Source organism: Chiloscyllium plagiosum, chromosome 13 (genome assembly GCF_004010195.1).
Source record: "Chiloscyllium plagiosum isolate BGI_BamShark_2017 chromosome 13, ASM401019v2, whole genome shotgun sequence".
NCBI lineage: Eukaryota > Metazoa > Chordata > Chondrichthyes > Orectolobiformes > Hemiscylliidae > Chiloscyllium > Chiloscyllium plagiosum.
This window is the reverse complement of record NC_057722.1, coordinates 74026326-74048128: the sequence shown is the minus strand read 5'-3', so window position 1 is coordinate 74048128 and position 21803 is coordinate 74026326. Positions and strand designations below refer to the sequence as shown.

General features: G+C 43.1%; 1 protein-coding gene across 1 annotated transcript in view; it reads right to left on the bottom strand.

Annotated features, from left to right (window-relative positions):
- Positions 1–21803, bottom strand: part of igsf10 (immunoglobulin superfamily, member 10) — a 52235-nt gene that overhangs the window by 14338 nt on the left and 16094 nt on the right. Inside the window, exons 5-6 of the mRNA XM_043702723.1 lie at positions 10789–15189; positions 6370–7273 (exon numbers count right to left, since the gene is read on the bottom strand). Of these exons, the coding sequence (XP_043558658.1) occupies positions 6370–7273; positions 10789–15189 (5305 nt within the window). The remainder of the gene's footprint in view (positions 1–6369; positions 7274–10788; positions 15190–21803) is intronic.

Here is a 21803-nt window from a genome sequence, read left to right as displayed (position 1 = left end):
GGAACACCACCAATCTTTAGATCATCTGCAAACTTAATTAAACAAATTACATTTTCCTCCAAATCTTTTTTGTAGACCACGAACCCTCCATTCCGAAAAGCATCCTTCCACTGCTTCCCTCTGTCTCTTCTCTCTACAAGGTGCCTACATTGAAGAAGTTCTCCTCCTTGCAGAAGTTCTCCTCCTCTCTCTACAAGGATCTTAGTGAGTCAACTCTGCATGCCCCAGATGCCTATCTCTTTCTCAGCTATCCTCCCTCCCCCAACCCACCCCCTCTCTTTTATCTCTCAACCCCTTGGCCCATAAGCCTCATTCCTAATGAAGGGCTTATGCCCAAAACATTGATTCTCCTGCTCCTTGGATGCTGCCTGACCTCATGTGCTTTTCCAACTAGCACCACACTCTAAATCAGTTCTGTACCTATTTTGCTGGTTCACTTGTGATACCATATGACTTCACCCTTTGTACCAGTCTGCCATGAGGGGCCTTGTCAAAGGCTTTACTGAAGTCCATGTAGCCAACATCAACCATTTTTCCCTCATCAATCATCTTCATCACCTCCTTAAAAAAGCTCAATCAAGTTAGTGAGGCATGATCTCCCCCACACAAAACCATGCTATCTATCACTAATACGCCCATTTGCTTCTAACTGTGTATAGATCTTGTCCCTGAGAATCGTTGAAAATAACTTCCCAACACCAACCTGAGGCTCACAGGTTTTCTAGATTATCCCTGTTATCCTTCTTAAACAATGGAACAACACTGGCTATTCTCCAGTCCACTGGCAAAGTGGATACAAAGATGTCTGTCAATGCTATAGCAATTTGTTCTCTTGACACCTTAAATATTCTGGGATAGATCCCATCAGGATCTGGGGACGTATCTACCCTAATACTTATTAAGATGCACAATACTACTTTCTTTTTAATTGCAACTTGGTTTAGAAATTCAATACTCCCTTCCCTGACATCATCCTCTAGCAATTCCTTCTCTTTGGTGAAGACTGACACAAATTATTTGTTTAGGACCTCAGCCACCTCTTATGGCTGCACACATACATTCCCTCCTTTGTCCTTGAGTGGGCCAACCCTTTCCCTGGCTACCCATTTGCTTTTTATATATGAATAGCCCTTTTAATTCCTTGTTTATGTTCTTTCCTACTTTCCTTATATATGTCAAGGACTTCATCAGTTCCCATCCTCCAAAGTCTCATGTATGCTTCGTTTTTCTTTTTGACCAAGATCATATCATCCCTGGCCATCCAAGGTTTATATAAAATTGCCATATCTATCCTTCATTAATGCAGGAACGTGCCGCACCTGAACTCTTTATCAACTGCCGTTTGAAATACTCCCACATGTCCAATGTGGATTTACCTTCAAACAGTTGCATCCAAGTAACATTGTCCAGTTCCTGCCTAATATTGTAGTTGTTCGCCTTCCCCCAGTTTAACACCTTCGCCCGAGGACTGTTGTTATCCCTTTCAATGAGTAGCTTAAAAATTCATGGTATTATGTGACTGCTCCCGAAATGCTCCCCCATGGAAACGTCACTCACCTGGCAGGGCTCATTTCCTAAAACCAGGTCCAGCATAAACCCTTCCCTTGTTGGACTGTTTACATTTTGTTGAGAGTGTGGTTCTGGAAAAACACAGCAGGTCAGGCAGCATCCAAAGAGGAGAGTCGACGTTTTGGGCAAAGACCCTTCATCAGGAATGACACAGTTTACATAATGTGTCAACAAACCCCCCCGGAATTGTCTTTACAAATTCTGTTCCATCCAAGCCCTGAGCATGAAGTGAGGTGCAGTCAATACAGGGGAAGTTAAAATCACCCACCACAACAACCCAGCTGCATTTACATCTTTCCAAAGATTGTGATTGATTAGGGAATGTTTTGCTTGCTTTTTTTCTCCCAAAACTCCTTTAATTTATTAATAATTGTAAGGAAGGACGGGTGTAAAATCAATGTATAGAATAATAAGGTTGAGTAATTCAACAGATGTAAGAGAGAGCGCTTCAGATTTCTGGGACAGATGAGATCTATACAAGGAAGACAGGTTAAACCTTAGCAGGACTGTGACTGATGGCCTCACAGGGACATTGGATAGTGCTCCTAGGGAAGGTTTAAATTAACTTGAAAAGCTTTGCAGGTTGGGAAGCGGCTGTAGAGAGAAAGCGCAGTTAATGTTTCAGGTCCAGAACTAGTACTGAAATATTAACTCTGATTTCTCTCCACAGCTGCTGCCAGACCAGCTGAGCTTTTCCAGCAATTGCTACTTTTGTTTTCGAACTCCAGAATCCACAGTTCTTTCAGTTTTTGTTTAAATTAGCTTCTTGGGGGATGGGAACTTGAGATGGAATTAGGGAAGGCAGGGGGATGATAGCCCAGCAATATTATTGCTGGGTTATTAATCCAGGGACCCAGGTAATGTTCTGGGGACCTGGGTTGAATCCCCTCACAGCAAATGGTGGAATTGAAATAAAATAAAAATTTGGAATTAAGAATCTGCAGATGACCGTGAAACCATTGTTGGGAAAAAAAACCATCTGGTTCACTAAAGTCATATAGTGAAGGGAATCTACCATCCTTACCTGTGGGTCTGAATCTATAGCAGTGTTGTGGACTCTGAACTGTCACTGGATAATTAGGGATTGTTAGTGACACCCACATCCCATGAATGAATTAGAGCAAAGGAAACAAACAAGCCTGGTAGGTGAGGACCTGGAAACAATTATTATTATGGACGAGTTCGTCTTGGGCAAGCTAATGGAGCAAAGGATAGATAAGTCTCCCGGGCCTGATGGAAAACATCCCAGGGTACTAAAAGAGGTGGCAGGAGAAATTGCAGGTGGACTGGTGGTAATTTTCTGAAATTTTCTGAACTCTGGGGCAGTCCCAGCAGATTGGAAAATAGCAAACGTGGCACCACTGTTTCAAAAGGGAAGTATACAAAAAATGAGGAATTATAGACCAGTGAGCTTAACCGCTGTAGTGGGAAAGATGCTTGAGTCTATTATCGGAAGAAATAGCCAGGCAACTCAATAGAAATTGTCCCATTGGGCAGACGCACCATGGGTTCATGAAGGGCAGGTCATGCTTAACAAATCTTTTGGAATTCTATGAAGACATTTCAAGCAAAGTGGACAATGGGGACCCAGTGGATGTGGTGTACCTAGATCTTTAAAAGGCCTTTGGCAAAGTGCCGCACATGAGGCTGCTGCACAAGATAAGGATGTCTGGCGTTGGGGTAGAGTATTAGCATGGATAGAGGATTGGTTAACTGACAGGAAACAAAGAGTTGGGATAAATGAGTGCTCTTCCGCCTGGCAATCAGTGACTAGTGGTGTGCCTCAGGAATCAGTGTTGGGACCACAATTATTTACAATTTATATAGATGATTTGGAGTTGGGACCACGGGTGTAGGGTGTCAAAATTTGCTGATGACACTAAGATGAATGGCAGAGCAAAGTGTGCAGAGGACTGTGAAACTTTGCAGAGGAACACAGATACATTGAGTGAGTAGGCAAAGGTCTGGCAGATGGAATACAATGTTAGTAAATGTGAAGTCACACATTTTGGTAGGAGTAACAGCAAAATAGATTATTACTTGAATGATAAAAAGTTGCAGCATTCTGATTTGCAGAGGGACCTGGGTGTCCTTGTCCATGAATCGTAGAAGGTTGGTTTGCCAGTTTAACAAGTAATGAGGAAGGCAAATGGAAGTTTGTCCTTCATTACTAAAGAGGTTGAATTTAAAAGCAGAGACCGAGACAAGGTGCTGTTACAGCTGTACAAGGTGCTGGTGAGGCCACACCTGGAGTACTGTGTGCAGATTTGGTCTCTTTACTTGAGAAAGGATGTACTGGCACTGGAGGGGGTGCAGAGGAGGTTCACTAGGTTGATTCTGGAATTGAGGGGGTTGGCCTATGAGGAGAGGCTGAGTAGACTGAGATTATATTCGCTGGAATTTAGAAGAATGAGGGGGATCTTATAGAAATACACAAAATTATGAAGGGAATCGATAAAATAGAAATAGATAGGATGTTTCCACTGGCTGGGTGAGACTAGGACAAGAGGGTATGGCCTCAAGATTAGAGGAAGCAGGTTTAGATCTGAACTGAGAAAGAACTTCTTCACCCAGAAGGTTGTTAATCTATGGAATTCCTTGCTCAGGGAAATAGTTGACGCTATTTCAGTAATCACTTTTAAAGCTAGGGTGGATACATTTTTGAAAAATCAAGGAATTAAGTGATATGGTGAAAACGTGGGTAAGTGGAGCTGAGTCCACGCAAAGATTGGCCATGATCTTCTTCAGTGGCGGAGCAGGCTTGAAGGGCTGAATGGCCTACTCCTGCTCCTAGTTCTTATGTTCTAATGGGATATAGGAATATTGCAAACAGAACGCATTTTTTATTCATTCATGGAATGAAAGCATCGCTGGCTAGGCCATCCCTAATTGCCCAGAGGGTAGTTAAGAGTCAACCACATTGCTGTGGGTATGGAGTCATGTGCAGGCCAGACCAGGTAAGGATGATAGTTTCCATTCCTAAAGGATATTTGTGAACCAACGGAACCGACAATCGATTCATGGTCATTGTTAGACTCTTAATTCCAGATTGTTTAAAATTAAATTCAAATTCCAACATCTGCCTTTGTGAGACTTGAACCCTGGTCCCCAGAATATTAGCTGGGTCTCTGGATTGATTGTCAGGGTGAGAATACCACTAGGCCATTGCCTCCCCGAAAATGGAAATGGAAAATACAAGAAATAAATACTAACATAAAATAAAGTTACAATTCCAAAGAATGAAATGAAGGCACTCTCTCTCAATACTCAAAATATTTCTAACAAGGGAGTTGTTTACTTTATAAATGGTTATGATCTAGCTGAAATTATGGCTAAATAGGGCCAAGGCTGCAAACTGAATATTGAAGAATATTTCACAGGTGAACAGGAGGAGGAGCTGGGGTATTCCTGTTCATATAGTGAGAACATTATTAAGAAGGGGGTGGGGAGAGAACCAATAGATGTAATGTATTTGGATTTATAGAAGACTTTTGACAAAGTCCCACAGGAATATAATAAGCAAACATAGAGGACATATGATACAGGGTAATATATTAGCATGGATTGAGAATTAGTTAATGGAAAGAAATCAGAGCATTGGAAAAAATGGGCCATTTTTAGATTGACGGTCTGTGACGAGTGGGGTACCACAAGGATCAGTGCTTGGAACCAAATTGTTCACAATCTACATCAATGTTTTGGACATGAGGACCAAATGTAACATTTTCAAGCTTGCAGATGCTATGTAATGAGATAAAAATGTGTGTTGTGTGATGCTGCAAAGAGGTTTCAAGGGGATCTGGAGGATCAAGTTGAGACAATCGTGGCAGATGGAACACAATATGAATAAACGTGAAGCTGTATACTTTGGTGAGAGGAACTCAAATACAGAATGTTTCTTCAGTGTCGAGATTGGGAAATGTTGATTTACAAAAGGACCCGAGTGTCTCTGTACATAACTCACTGAAAGCTGCTAACAGCGCTGGAAACGATGCTGAGGTGGGTGATCAACCATGGGCTAGAATGGTAGAGCAGGCTCAAGGGGCTGAATGGCCTACTCCCATTCCTATTTTCCTACATTCCTAGAAACATAAAGCATTTTTTATATCAGGCAGCAACAAAGCCACAACAATGTACATCAATATGATGCTTTTTCTTTTGACAAATCTCCCAAGGTGCTTCACAGAAACCCTACCGGAAAAAAAATGGACATTTAAACAAAGGAAGTATCTGCAGTGGCTTGACCATGAGCTTAATCAAAAGAGTAGAATTTAAAGAAACCCTGAGATTCAGGGCACAGGAAATAAATTTCAGAGAAGGCAGTTTGAACAAAATGTTGAAAGCAATGGATAGGGTTAGTTTTTTTAAAAAATGGGCAGTATTCCTAATTGGATTAATTGTTTTATTACCTTAGACTCTGTTATACCTAAGCAACCAGCTATCTGTTGTACTGTCCCTAAAGTGTGTCATTGACTCTGTAAGTGTTTCTTAGCAAAAGCGTATTCAAATCCTTAAGACAGGTGGAGTAACTATGAAGAATTTTCAAAATAGTTTCCATTGTATTCATGTACACCTGACTGAATAAACGTGTTTAACCTCGCTCATCATTAGGAAACTGACAACATTTGGTAAAGGTATCCTTCAAAGTCACTGGAGGGTAATCTTGCCAGAGGTATAACATTTCATCAATCCTTTTTGTTCACTGCCATGTGGGCGAGTTTAAAACTGTTGCAAGGAGTCTAGTAAAACTATTGCTAACTAGAAGTCAGCCAAGAGATGGAAGTAAATGTGGAATCTTACCGGTGCCACTGATCCACAACTAACTTGGATGGCAATCTCCAAATGATCTTGGGCTTTGGATCACCTGTGGCTGAGCAGTGGAGTTGTAATTTATCTCCATGGTTCACTTTCTTCTTACTTGAAGAAGCAGAAACAATTTTAGGGATCTCCTGTTTGCGTTCCACCATTAAACTTATAATTCTCCTTTCCAATCCTGTTGAACTTGTAGCTATACATTCGTAATTCCCACTGTCTGACGGAGTTAAGGATTTGACGTAAAGTGTCCCATTGGTAAAGACAAATAATTTTGTGTTGATAAACTGCAAAGGTTTGATTTCTGTGCCATCAAAGAGCTGCCAATGGACAGAAGGTGCAGGTGTCCCCACAGCAGTGCAGGGCAGTCTGATGTTCTGTCCTTCTTGACCTTTGACATTCTCTTGCCTTGCTTCTAGGATAGCTGGGGGCTGAGCAACCACTTGCATCCTAACTGTGACTGTATCAATCCCAGCTGGATTACTAGCCACACACCTGTAACTCCCTTGATCATACACGGTTACTGCTTTAATCTTGAGGGTGCCATCAGCCAACACTGAAACTCTCCCATTGAATGGGCTGCTGTTTCTCACCAGGGTCCTGTTGGAAAGGATCCATGAAATTGTTGGAGCTGGTCTTCCATGAGATCGGCACTTCATCTCCACTGGGTACCCAGCATGGACTGTGATGTCTTTCATTCGTGGTTCTAATATCTTTGAAGGGTAGGCTATGACAGATAGAGTGACTACAAGTCGTTCTGAACCATACTGGTTTTCTGCTATGCAGAGGTACTGTCCGCGGTCCTGAACTGTGATTTTCTGAATGGTCAGTGTGCCATTTGGAAAGACCTCAAATTTATTGCCACGCTTAGCTTTAGCTGTGACTGTTGCACCTACAAAAAGAACCACAGAATTATATCAAACAAATCAGCATTAAATGAAGTGTCAAAGTAATTAAATGCTGCATTACATAAAATCTATAACCTACACTTCACTATTAAAATATATAAGATATATAAAACAGTCCAACTTTGTGGCAGATTATACATTGACTTTAAAAACTTTCAGGTTCTTTGGAAATTATTTTAGGTTCCTCCAAATATGTGGTAAACAAGAAGCAAGTTAGATGAGTGAATATTTTAAAAACTTAAAACTTATAATTTTAAATGTAAAGTTATGTGATGTAAAAACCATAATGTCAAAGGATATCATGGAATTCATAGAATCATGTCAGAAAGTTTATTTCACAGTCAGCAGCAGCTTATATAAGTACTTATGTAAGTACTTAATATTTATTTGATAAAGAAGTCCAACCAATGTAATTATGGTTATGTTAGCATACAAACATCTGAAATGTTGTGAGTTCACAACCTCACCCAAGCAAATTAGGGCAAATGAGTTGGTAATCTGTGGACAAATACCAAGAAAGCATTGTCTTAAAGCTTCAATTAGTTCAGGATTGCCCTTCAGTGATCTTTTCCATTACCCAATCAGCCCTACAAGTGACTCCAATACCACACTAGAGGACTGATGGTTAAAGTCCTCAGAACAACCAAGGATGGGCAGGAAACATTTCCTTCTTGGGCTTCCTGGAGACTAAAACAATCTATGGCTGACAGGAGGAAAGCTTCCTCTGTTTCCAATTGTGTACAACTATGGTTTAACAATAACAAATATCCTATCACACTGAATTGTGGATAGATGGCCACATATTCAAATATATCCCTTGTCAGCTTGCTGAAGCTGTTTTACATCATATCGCAGGTATGAAACTGACAGCTGGGGAGAATGTCTCACAGCTGGCAGTGCCCACCTGTGGAGTTTGCTAATCTCATGACCGTAAAGAAGCTTTGATAAGTTTTACAAGGTCTGTACCTGATCCTAGCATTACAAGTGTTTGAAGAGAATTATCAGAAGTGTAATTTCCTAAAAGGCTAAAGGAAGTGAAGTTTCAGCAGTACAGGACCAATAGGAATCAAAAGAGCCACTGTGTACTTTTTAGCCCAGTTTAGAGGATCATTAAAGCAACACATTATGTAGCAAAGGCCTAAGGAATGTCGTAGGATCTTTCATGAAGGGTCCTCAAGTCAATGGATTATGAATGACTCCTGGCTGGAGTTACACTGACACTTTAGTGTCTGCTTCATTTAAATACTTTCCAAGCATGGCACTATTAATTGCTAACTGTCTTAAGACATGTCTGAAGCAAAACATGAATAATTAAGTGAGTGAATTAATGAGTGAGCATGTTTATGAATGAGTAAATGGGTGAGAAATATAATAGATTATTCTGTGAATGGATTAATGAGTGAATGGTGAACCAATGAATGTTTTAAACAATGGATGAGAGTGAACGAATGGCTTAATAAGAGAACAAACGGGTGACTGGGTAATTGAACAAAGGGTCAGTTGCGTTATTCAAAGACGCATCTTTTTACGAGTTTGGAGAAGATTTGTGCTCAGGACGAGGTTCTGGATGTATGTTTGCTCACTGAGCTGGAAGGTTCATTTTCATACGTTTCATCACCATACTAAGTAACATCATCAATGAGCCTCCGGTGAAGTACTGCTGGTATGGCCTGCTTTTTATTTATGTGTTTAGGTTTCCTTGCACGGGTATAAAATATAAAAATATTGTTATCCTACCTGCAGACAAAGGACGCTTGACAGTCATTTTAAATCAAAGAGATTATGTTGGGAAAGCGAACGCACTGCTTGCAGATACCAACAATTACTAACGAGTGGCGATAGACTCGACCCCAACTACAGAACCGAATCACAGCCCTACTCAAAACAAACTTCAGGAATCTGGAGAAATAAATAAAACTAACTTCCAAAAAATGAAACCAGATGGATCCAAGACACCGTACTTCTATGGATTACCCAAAATTCACAAACCAGGAGACCCCCCTGACCCATAGTCTCGCTACCTGGAACACCAACTTACAGATTGACCAAGGAGCTACACCAAAGACTAAAACACTGAGTAGAAGACTCACGCCACTCCATCCACTCCACCCAAGAATTCCTGAAGACCATCAAATACACCAGGATAGAAGAAGATGAAATAATGGTCTCCTTTGATGCAACAGCCCTATTCACATCCATCAACATTAACCTGGACAAGGAAACACTGACTACGCTATTAGAAGAACCGAAGGCACAGACACCAAACATCACCAACATCATCAGCAAGGACATTATTGTCAAGCTAGTGGGCCTATGCCTTAACACACACCTCACCTTCAACAACAAAACCTATAGACAAACCAACGGAACACCCATGGGATCTCCGATATCAGGGTTCTTAGCAGAGGCAGTAATGTAGAGACTCGAACAAACAGCTCTGCCAACTGTCCAACCCAAACTTTGGGTCCACTACTTGGATGACACCTTTGTCATCACTAAACAAAACAAATGAGAGGAAACCTTCAAGACTATCAATATTACCCTTACTGGCATAAAATTCACTAAAGAGAAGGAAAACAACAACAAACTGCCATTCCTAGACATCACAGTAGAGTGAACAGCCAATGGGGAACTTCAAACCAGCATCTACAGGAAAATAACTCATACAGACCAAATACTGAACTACAGAAGCAATCATCACAACGCCCACAAATGGAGCTACATCAGAACATTATTTCAATGAGCCACCACACACTGCAGCACAGAGAAACTACACAGAGCTGAGGAAAATCACCTATACAGTGTATTCAAAAAGAACGGATACCCAATGAACACAGTGCACCAATTTCTCAGCAACAAACCCAAACAAGCAGACAAAATGTGTCCAAAAACCCTAGCCACTCTCGCCTACATCAAAGACGTCTCAGAAATGACTACCAGACAAGTCAGACCTCTTGGCATCATGGTAACCCACAAACCAACCAAAATACTAAGATAGCAGCTAATGAACTTGAAAGACCTTAGACAGACAACAAGCAAACTAATGTCATTTACAAAATACCTTGCAAGAACTGTAACAAACACTACATTGGACAAACAGGCAGAAAACTAGCCATCAGAATACATGAACATCAATTAGCCACAAGAAGACATGGCCTACTCTCATGAGTATCTTTACATACAGATGAGGAAGGACACCACTTTGACTGGGACAACACATCCATCTTAGGACAAGCCAAACAGAGACATGTGCAAGAATTCTTAGAAGCATGGCACTCCAACTGGAACTCTATCAAAAAACACATTGACTTGGATCTCATTGACCCTGCCCATTCAGGTTGCTTCTATTGTTCTAACTTTAAAAAAATACCCAAGGCCTCAAAATCTATTTATTTATGGGATTTCAATAGACAGCCTTACACCTCTGTTTTAAGACCTTTCTTCTTAAAAACTAAAATCGAATACACTTCTTCAAGCCTTGATATCATCACACGCTTACCTGTTGAGATTTTTGTCCAGCTGATGATGGGAAGAGGATTCCCAGTTGCCTCACATGGTATAAACGCATCAGAATCTGCCACAAAGGTGAAACTGGCTTTGTTTCCACCGATCAGTCTTGGTTTGGAGGGACGATTCTGACTCATGGGATCCACCGCAATGACATTGGGTGACAAAGCATCGGACTTGTTGAAAAGCTCATCTTTGCCCCCTTCATTCCCTATTGTGTTTTCAAGATCACTGTTCAATGGGGGTGGTGCCACCCTGTATCTAGTTGGCCCCTCTGTAAAACTCAGTGGTGTTTTCCACTTAGTCTCAGTACTGGTTTGAACGGTGCTTATGGCTTTGGTCTGCAGGTTTTGCCGAAGTGACGTATCCATCCTGGATTGTGGCAGCAGAGATTGGTCCCGCTTCGGAGGCACAGATGTGGTAAACCTGTGTAAGGTGATGCGGAATCTGGGCAGAGTCCTGGGCGGAGACCTGGCAGTGGTTGGTGGCTGTTTGGAGCTTGCAGCCACAGTTGTAGCAAGTACACTTGGCTCAGTGGATGGTACAATGGTTGTGGAGGCACTGGTGCTTTCAGTAGCTGGGGGCAACAGCATTATTTTGGTAGGATCAATTTTCTTTCTGATGGTAGACCACCTAGTTGCCTCTGTGAAACCGGATGATTGAAGGGTAACAGTTGGAATTCCCCTTGCTGTGGTTTTGGAAGTAGGTGGGATTAGGATTATCGTATTGGGTGTGGTGAGTGGCTTTACAGTTGACTGACTGGTAAGGGCATTGCTAGGCAGATGTAGAACTTTAGAATTATACTGCCTTGTGATTGTAGCAGGAGTCACTCCAGCTGAGGTTAAAAGAGACTTGTAAGATTGTGCATCTTCAATGGTGGTGCTAGCTGCAATGGCAACATCATGAGATGCTTCAGTGGCTACTCTAGTGCGTGGAGGTAATGGAATCCTAGTTTTTGTTGGATGCATCTTCCTACTTTCAGCTGCTGATGCCACCAAGCGGTTACGACTCATGTTTGACCATGACGATGATAGACGCTTTCTTGTTCTGTTAAACTTGCCAGGTCTCCGCCGACGGAATCCCATTCTGCGTGTTGCATAAGTTGTTTGGATAGTGGCTGCAGTGGTGGTCACAGTCTCTGAGGTGAAGGGAACAATTTTAACTGTTGTTGGCAGATTTGTGGTAGAGGGGGTATGGAGGAAAACAGTAGAGAGCCTCGTAGTTGCCTTAGTTTGGTTGCTATTGGGATTTGGTGTCGAGAAGTTTGGTCTCAGTGAGCCTCCTACTGCCTGCAATGTACTCACACTGTGGGGAGTAGGCTTCGTTAAAATGATGGACATTTTAGGAACAGCAGTTTTGGCCTGGGAACTCTTGATGGGTTTACGAAGCCTTCTCAAAGCATCCTTCTGATTTTTTAATCCGAAAAGCCGAGTCCAAGGGATTTTCCCACGAACAACCTTGGAGGACCGTGTTGAAGGCTCAGCAGTTGTCACAGTCGTTGTGGAGAGAAGGTCAAAGTAAGGTGACCTTTCTGATAATGTCCCATCGGTATGTGTTGGTCTGGCAACTAAACTAGTCTCAGCGAGCTGTGTTGTGGTTTCAGATTCTGCAGTTTGTATTCCAGTATCAGCCCTGGTCACCCATTGTGACCAGGTCCGTTCCACCTCAGGATCACTAACTGTTTGCACTTCTTCCTTAGGATAAATTCTGGTGTATTTGGTGGTAGTTTCACTGGCACTCGAATCTCCAGATTGCTGGCTGGGTGCTTGCATAGACATGGTACTTGCTCCGTTTGGCTTCGGTGCTGGTTGTGGAAGTGGAGGTCCTGGTGGGATCTGGGTGACAGAGGGTATATGATTTGGGCTGGAGGCTGCAGAATGCATCAAGGTGGACAGTGTTGTTCTCTCTTCAGACCACGCTGGCCTCCTCAGCTCGGGTCTCACAATCTTGTACCTGTGTCTCCGTCTGCCGGACTTACCAAAACGGCGTCTATAGGGGAATTTCTGTCGCCATCCAAAGCGCTGGGATTTGGAAACTGGAGCACGAGTCGTGGCTTCCCTTACGATGTGAAGCTGCTGAGTGAGGATGGTGGACAGGGACGTGGTCAATGGAAATGTGATTTTCTGAGTGGTTTTAAACAGAATTCGATTCCCATCCTCTTTGGCCATAGTTACTGTTGCAATGTGAGTGTGATAGTCACGTGTCCTTGCAGGGTCAACCTTTCCTGTTGTGTCAGCTATTGATGATGTGTGTTCCTTTGGTTTGTCTGTGGTCAATGGTGTTGGTGTTGGACTCGGCATGTAATGGGTTTGCTTAATGTCGCGAGAAACTGTCACCTGAAGTTCTGCATTTGCTTCGGTTGGTTTAGGTACATGGGGAGTTGCGGTTGGTCCCTGGGATATCACTCTGGTAGATTCTTTTTTGGTAATGGTCTCTGTTACCTTTGGAAACAAACTGGAATCTGTAGCCCCCTTTAGAACTGGAGGAACTGCAGCTTTTGCATCTAGCTCTGTTGTGTGGAATTGCTTTACAGTCGGAAGAATTGATTTCAACTGTGGACCAATTTCTGTTGACTTCTCAGTGATAGGATATGACGGAAAACCTGAAACAACCGTAGGCAGTTTGGTTGTTACCACTATTAATTCTTCCTCTTCTGCGTTTCCCAAGTCAACCCCTGATGCTTCTTTCTCATCAGCGGTTGGCTCCAACGTCAAATCTGTCGCATGAGGTTTGATGGTGATTTTACGTGTAGCGGTTTTTGTGGAGACTTTTTTTCTGACCTTCGCCAGGTACTCTGCCCAGTGCTGAGGGTCTACTCTCCTTCGAGGCTGTTTCAACCGTCTACGGTTGGGCCGCTGATGCGTTTTTCTGCCACTGCCTTTAGTTCTCCTCCTGGGGGTAACTGGGACAGCTGTGCTTGTTTCTGGTTGAGATGTGGGCTGTGAACTGCTGGTCGTAATATAGTACGTCTCATCCTCTGAGGTACTCTGAGAAGAGAACTGACCATCTTCCAAATCTTCAGGCTCTAGCATGTCTTCTTCACTCTCCCCGGACCCAAAGTTTCCCTCTGCTCCATCGTTACTTTCAGCGATTTCTTCCTCAGAAGAAATTCTGGAGCCAGTAACCGTTAGTTGTAGCGCCAAGAGATCAATCCCATAACGGTTCGCAGCCAAACACCTGTAAAAGCCACTGTCCCTGGTTGTTAGCCTTTTTATCTTTAAAGTTCCATTTGGGGTTATCTCCTTATTCCCAGTTGTTTGATGTAATACTCTATGGTCTGGAAGAACCCAACTAATGGATGCGTTTGGGACGCCAGTTGCTTGGCATGGAAGATGGATTGAGTCTCCACCAGATTTAGTAATGTAAGGGCCATTTATATAGTCCTCTGCCACATTAGGGTCCAGAACAATGACTCTGAAGCTCAGTACATCTGCATCTTGGTAATTGGTTCCCACACAGTGATAGATGCCAGTGTCGTAGAGGTCAGCTATTCTTAGTATGAATTTACCATCTGCACTGACCGAAACCCGGCTATCATCGCTACTGTATGGAGCGCGCATTTTGCTGCCATCTGGAAGTATCCATGCAATGATGGGTTTGGGGTCACCAACAGCTTGGCACTCTAACTCCACTGTCCCACCTACCACCACAAAGTGTTCCGTTTTTGCACCTTTGGCTTTCTTTATCATCACCCAACTATTTTTCCCAGGCTTAGCTTCCAGGTCTTGCAAGTTAATTTGAACCTCTACCTGGTATTTGATTTGCAAAACATTCAAGGTGGTCTGAGTCCTGTCCATCTGTAGGTTTATCTTGTCTTGCATCAGCCATGCGGGATCTGCCCTGATCTGCATCTCAACGCCAGTAAACTGGTGCAAGGCAGTGGCTGATGACTGTTTGTAAAGGTAACTCATGTGCGGTGTTTTGCTCAGCAGTGTGTCCTTCTCAAGTTGTAGAGGCGAATCAGTGTACATTGCCAAGATGCCCCAAAGCCGCTGGAGCTGTTCATAGTCGACATAGCAGACCAGGAAGGTTGACAGGGAAGAGTTTAGCAGCACGTAGCCTTCTTTTTGATCCAGGCTCACCTGTGGTGTTCCTGAGGGTCTGTGAATGTTGCAGGTTATTTCACAGCCATTCCCGGATTGATCGCTCATGTTCAAACTCATCTGACCTAAAGGTGCCACGAAGTCCTTGGCATTAACGGCTGCGTAATCCCCCTCTTCTTGCAGAGTGCTGTTACTGATTTTCAGTGGGGATTGGATACTTGGTGGTGCACATGCAAACACTGAAGGAGGTAGCTGTAAAATATCTTTGCCTCGAGAGACATCTGGAGTCGCGCACAAAGGGCAGATCTGACCATTTGGATAATTCCGGTCTCTCTTGCATTTGATTATTCCTGCAGAAAAAAGAAAAATCAGTAGTATTTCTTCTGGTTCTTTCATGCCTCAGTTGGCAAGCATTATTAATCCAAGAAAAAGGAATTAATTATCTGTGCAGTCAATGTTGTCATACATCTATCAAAACCAAAGTTTAATTAAATGGGAAAATGTTGGACTGAGATGTGTAATAATAAAATGAGTTCAATGGTCTTTCAGATTCCTTTTAATCTTTTATAGTTCTGGTCTAACTGACAGGATTTCCTGCCAAGTTACCATGTTGACATTTATTTAACCTGTTGTTTAACTGGGAACTTGCCTAGAAAACACATATCTAAGACTCGTGTTCTCTAGTTTCTGCAAAGAAACAAAGCAATAGGAGAAGGAATCTTTAGGAAAACTTGCAGTTACTGAAAGTTACACTGAAACCTCTGAAGCTCTGCACTCCCCAAACCATTCAGCATTAAATCTGAAACTGACAGTACAGCCACATCTTTCAGAAACATGCACGGTCGAGTTTGGACAATCCAAAATGATGTGATTCTTTCAGATTTAAAGCAGAGCAATTATCAAGAGGGATTATCTGGGAGATTCCTCTCAACAAGACAGAACATTAGTTTACTTCCTCATACAGAAGGACTCCTTTTTCACAGTTATGAAGACACACTTAAAGTACAGATGTTCAAACAGGTAAAGAATACAGTTTACTAAAACATCTTGCCACTTGAACTTCACACACACGGCTTGGAACTTAATTCAACATTATCCATCTATACATGACATATTAAGCATTTTTTTCTATGCATTGAAGGAAAGGTCATGTCATGCCTAGCTGTCATACCTGGATACGTGCTTTAACCTGCTGAAGTTTATCTAACACCATGTAATTAAGATTATATCTCCTTTATTCCAAAGAAGGATTGTGCAAAGTTTTTTTCCTCCCTGGCATTACTGCCTCCCACTCCCTTGGACTAATAGTCCCTAGTCCCAGAGGACACAGGAAACAGACTAGTCCACTTCACCCCTTCAGCTGATTTAATTATTCAGTGAGATCATGGTTACTATATGACCCAGCTCCAAATATACATTTTGCCCCAAATCTTGTACTAACAAAAATCTATTAATCTCAGTTTTAAAGATACCAATCGCTTAAAAGTCAATTGTTACTTGTGGAAGAGCATGCTAAACTTCTAATCGGCTTTTAGGAGAACTGATCCCAAATTACTAGTGAGGGGCTGCATTTTTGGAGAGGAGAAGGCTCAGAGGAGATTTGATAGAAGTTTTCATAACCAGGCGAGGTTGGGATAAACTAGATAAGGAGAACATGGCAGCCATGATGTGGAGGTGCCAGTGTTGGACTGGGTTGGCCAAAGTCAGAAGTCACACGACATCAGGTTATCGTCCAGCAGGTTTATTTGAAATCACAAGCTTTTGGGAGGAACATCCTGAAAGCTTGTGATTTCAAATAAACTGGTGCCGTGTGACCTCTGACTTTATGCGTGGCAGGATTGAGAACCAGATAGCACAGATTTCTTGCATAAGAAGAAAATGCGAGTTACAATTTTTTTTTCACACAGCGAGTAAATAATGCCTGGAATGCTTTGCTAGGGGTGTGGTGGAGTCCAGTACAATCGAGACATTCCAGAGGGCATTAAATGGTTATTTAAATAGAAACAAGGAAAAGGCCAGGAGATTGATTCTAAGCCAAATTGTTTAGCGAGCTGATGCAGATGCAATGGGCCAAATGGTCTCCTTTTGCATCCTAACAATTCTACAATTTTCATCGCTGAAAGCTCTTGATTCAGTTTTAACAATGCCCCTTACTCCTTCTCTACTTTCTCCTACTCTACTCTGTTGGATCCCCTTAATATCTTGAAAACTTCAATGAAACAATGCATTAACATTCTAAATTCCAAGGAACATAGTTTGTGTGACCTCTCCTCCTGATTTATCCCCAAAATCTCATCTGGCAAATCCTTCCTGCAATTTCTCTAAGGCCAACATATCCTTCTCAGTATGTGGTGTTGAGAATTATTCACAGTATCCAGCTACGCTATAAACAAGGCATTGGAGAGTTGGAATATGGCTTTTCCCAATCGTATCCTAGCCATCTAAATATAAACATCAGCCTTTTTGAATATTTTCTGGACCTCTATGTGACATTTATTATGTAGTATGTACCCTCTTCTCTCCTTTTACAGGTTCCAGGTGGATGCCATGTCTGCTGATATTGAAATACATTAGCCATAAGTTTTGGCTAGTCACTTAACCTACCAATAATCAGCTATTACAAGGGGGCATAGCTTTAAATTAAGGGGGGGTAGGTATAGGACAGATGTTAGGGGTAGGTTCTTTACTCAGCGAGTCGTGAGTTCATGGAATGCCCTGCCAGTAGCAGTGGTGGACTCTCCCTCATTATGGGCATTTAAGTGGGCATTGGATAGGCATATGGAGGATAGTGGGCTAGTGTAGGTTAGGTGGGCTTGGATCGGCGCAACATCGAGGGCCGAAGGGCCTGTACTGCGCTGTATTCTTCTATCTTCTATGTTCTATGTTTCCATTTACATCTCCATGGCATGGGATGGGGATACATCAGTAACTCAATACCTAGTGTCCAGAGTCCACCTGAACAGGTCAGCCATGTACAGGCTGGAGATCGAACCAGGAGCAGCAATGGAGCCCCTGACCTTTGTCCTTATGCCTGTACATTGCCACCACTTTTGTCTTACCAGTGAATTAGGATTGTGGCTTTTCATCAGATCATCTTAGTTGTTGAAGAAAGCAGGGAATTGTTGAGTCCCTATCATTTAGCCTGGTGGGACACCATTAGTCACACTGTACCAAGTAAGAGATTCCGCCCTGTCGTTCAGTATTTTGCACAAGATAATCATGAAACTACTCCACAGAGGCCGGAATCCCATCACCAAGTCATCCTTTGTTTACACATGGAGAGTCCTTGACACTGATCCAGCTCCATTACAGCCAGCTCTCAGAATGGCAGAAGGTCTGACACACCTGCTTATATCTGTCAGCCAGCACTCCCTGATTGGGCCAGGTTATCAGCCCCAATCAGGGAACTCACATTCTATGAGGTCCATCTGGCTGACCTCATTACAATCCCTACATCCTTCTCCCTCTGAGTCCAAGGACATAGGCTGGTTGCCTTCTGCGGTGTTTTAGCACCGGGTAAGGTTCCTCTGACTCTGTGTCCATCTCAGATTCAGAGATATTTTCAACCGTTGACAGAGGGAGAAAATAAGGTTCCACCAGATTTTCCGACTGTTCCAAGGAGCCGAGCACGTTTTGGTCCTGTATCATTTGCAAGTTCACGGCTTTCATATGGTCCACGTGTTTGTTCAGGACCATTACACATACTTATCTTTATCTGTTACTGGACCTGACCTCGCGTTGATTAAGCTGACCTCATTACAATCACTACTCTTACCCATTCAGGGCCATTCCCATGGTTCCAACACCAAACTTCGTCCCTTGAAGTAAACTGGCTCTCTCGCTTAGCAGAGAGTGTCTGGTATTTGAGTTCCGGATGCCGTTTCACCATCATACCCCCTCCTCCACCAGGTCTGGGGTGATCAGGTTTAACTTGGGGAGAAGACTCTGCACCATCAGCAACTCTGCTGGAGCTATCGCTGTAGTTGCACGAGGGGTGGTCCTATAACCATTTAGGTTTTGGTAGTGAGCAAAGCTCTAGGCGGTTTCTTCAAACCTGCCTTCAAAGTTTGGACTGCTCTTTCTGCCAAGCTATTGGATGATGGATGGTGTAGAGCAGTACTTATATGTCAAATTCCATTTGACTTTAGGAATTACTTGAATTCCCTGCTCGTAAACAATGGCTCGTTATCTGTGACCAACATTTCCTGGGTCCATTACTACAAAAGATGTGTGCAGTTTTGCTATCTTTGCCCCCATGTTTGATGAATGAACTCTATGCCATCTTGAGTGGGGATCCGCAATGACTAATCTCAAGCCCACAACTGGACCTGCATAGTTGATTTGTAACCGAGTCCAGGGTTTACCTGGCCATTCCCATGATTGTCGGGGAGGTGTGGGCAGTAATTTTTGTCCTTGTTTACTCTCTGGGCACTGCCCTACCAATGCAACTATGTTTGTACCTAATCCTGGCCACCAGACATAACTTCTCAACGACATCTTTGTTTGGAGACCCCTGGATGTCCCTCATGGAGTTCAGTCAGTATCTGGCAGGAACCTTTGCTCAGGACAATCACTCTTGCTCCCTATAATAATATACCATCCTCTACCATGATCTGGTCTCTCCAGGTCCAAAAAGGTTTCAGTTCTGGTTATGATAACCTTTTAACTTGCCCGTCACCAGCAGCTGTTGCAGTTTTGTCAGGGCCAGATTTTCTGTGTCCAACGTCTGATATTGTCAGCTGTGACCGTAAGTGTGCCCAGAAAATGTACAACCATTACATACTCTTCCAGTGGCAGTATCACAGCTGGTGTGTTTGCCAGTGGGATGTGGCTCAATCCATCTGCATTTGCTACTTGGCCTCCTGGACAGTCCTCCAACTTGTAAACGTACACACTTAGTATTACAGCCCACGCTGAATTCGACAAGAAGCTAGATTTTTTTTAGATTAGATTACATTACAGTGTGGAAACAGGCCCTTCGGCCCAACAAGTCCACACCGACCCGCCGAAGCGCAACCCACCCATACCCCTGCATTTACCCCTTACCTAACACTACGGACAATTTAGCATGGCCAATTCACCTGACCTGCACATCTTTGGACTGTGGGAGGAAACCGGAGCACCCGGATGAAACCCACGCAAACACGGGGAGAACGTGCAAACTCCACACAGTCAGTCGCCTGAGGTGGGAATTGAACCCGGGTCTCTGGCGCTGTGAGGCAGCAGTGCGAACCACTGTGCCACCATGCCGCCCACTATGAGCGGCACTATCTTGTCCTCTTTAAGCCGCCCACTATGAGCGGCACTATCTTGTCCTCTTTAAGTGGACCGAGCAGGGGTTTGTGGTCCATTATTATCACAAATTTGTGGCTATAAAGGTATTGGGTGGAACTTCCTAACACCAAATATGACCACCAAACCTTCCTTCTCTACCTGGGCATATTTACCCTCTGCATTAGCCAAAGTTGTAGATGCAGATGCCATTGGGTGTTCCTCTCCATTGTGCCACCAATCAGCTCATACTCCCCTGATGCCTTGTGTGGAGGCATGACAGCCAATACCAGATCTCACTTGGGATCCTCTAACACCTTAGAGGATGACAGCTGTTAGTTTACTTCCCTGAAAGCTATGGCATGGCTATATGACCATTTTTAAGGCTGACTCATTTTTAAGAGTTGATGCAGAGATGCCAGGATGGAGGCTAGGTTATGCATGAACTTTCCATTATAATTCACCAGCCCAAGGAAAGATCTAAGCTCCAGTATAGACGTGGAACCAGGCCACCTTTGATCACTCTCACTTTATTTTCCAACTGATGTAACCTGGCCCTGTTGACTCTGTAGCCCAAGTAGTTCACTTGGGATGCCTGGACTACCCATTATTTCCTTTCTAAGATGTATACCCACCTGGGAGAAACATCAAAGGACTATGTCCAAGTTCTCGAAGTGTTCCTTATTGATCTTCTCTGTTATAAGCGCATCATCTAGATAAATGGTGACGCGAGGTAGGATTTGCAAAAATATTCTCCATTGTTTGCCAAAAAATTGCACAGGCTGACAATACCCCAAATGTCAGTCTTGTGTATTGCTACAAATCCTTAGGGGTATAAATTGTAGCATACTTTTGGGAATCCTCATCTAACCACAACTGTAAGTACGCATGGCTCATCTCCAGCTTCATGAAGGACAACCCCTCTGCCAGTTACGCATATAAATCCTCGATGCGAGGGATTGGGTATTTATCCAGCTGCGAGAAGTCGTTTACCGTTTAATTAAAATCTTCACTAAAGTGAACCAACCCATCAGGCTTCACAATTGGTACGATCGGTGCAGCCCGTTCCACAAACTGGGATGGTTTAATTATTCCTTCGCTTTCCAGCTTTCTGATTTCTGCCTCTACTTTTGTCCATAAGGCAAATTGCACTGAGAGGGCCTTGCAAAATTGTGGACTTGCTCGCTGGCCAACATGGAAGGTAGATTTAGCTCCTTTGATAGACCCTAGAATTTCCTAAAAGACTTCTGGCCATTTAATTAGAACTGGCCAGAACATAGAACAGAACAGCACAAAACAGGCCCTTTAGCCCACGATGTTGTGCCAACCATCGATCCTCATGTAAGGTAAACCTAATGTACGAACCCTCAAATTTCTGTGACCATATGCATGTCCAGCAGTCTCTTAAGTATCCCCAATGACCTCGCTTCCACAACTGCTGCTGGCAACCCATTCCGTGGTCTCTGCGTAAAGAACCCGCCTCTGACATCCTCTCTATACTTTCCACCAAACAGCTTAAAGCTATGAGCCCTCATGTTAACAATTTCTGCCCTGGGAAAAAGTCTCTGGCTATCAACTCTATCTATGCCTCTCATTATCTTGTACACCTCAATGAGGTCCCCTCTCTTCCTTTTTTCCAATGAAAAAAGTCCGAGCTCAGTCAACCTCTCTTCGTAAGATAAGCCCTCCATTC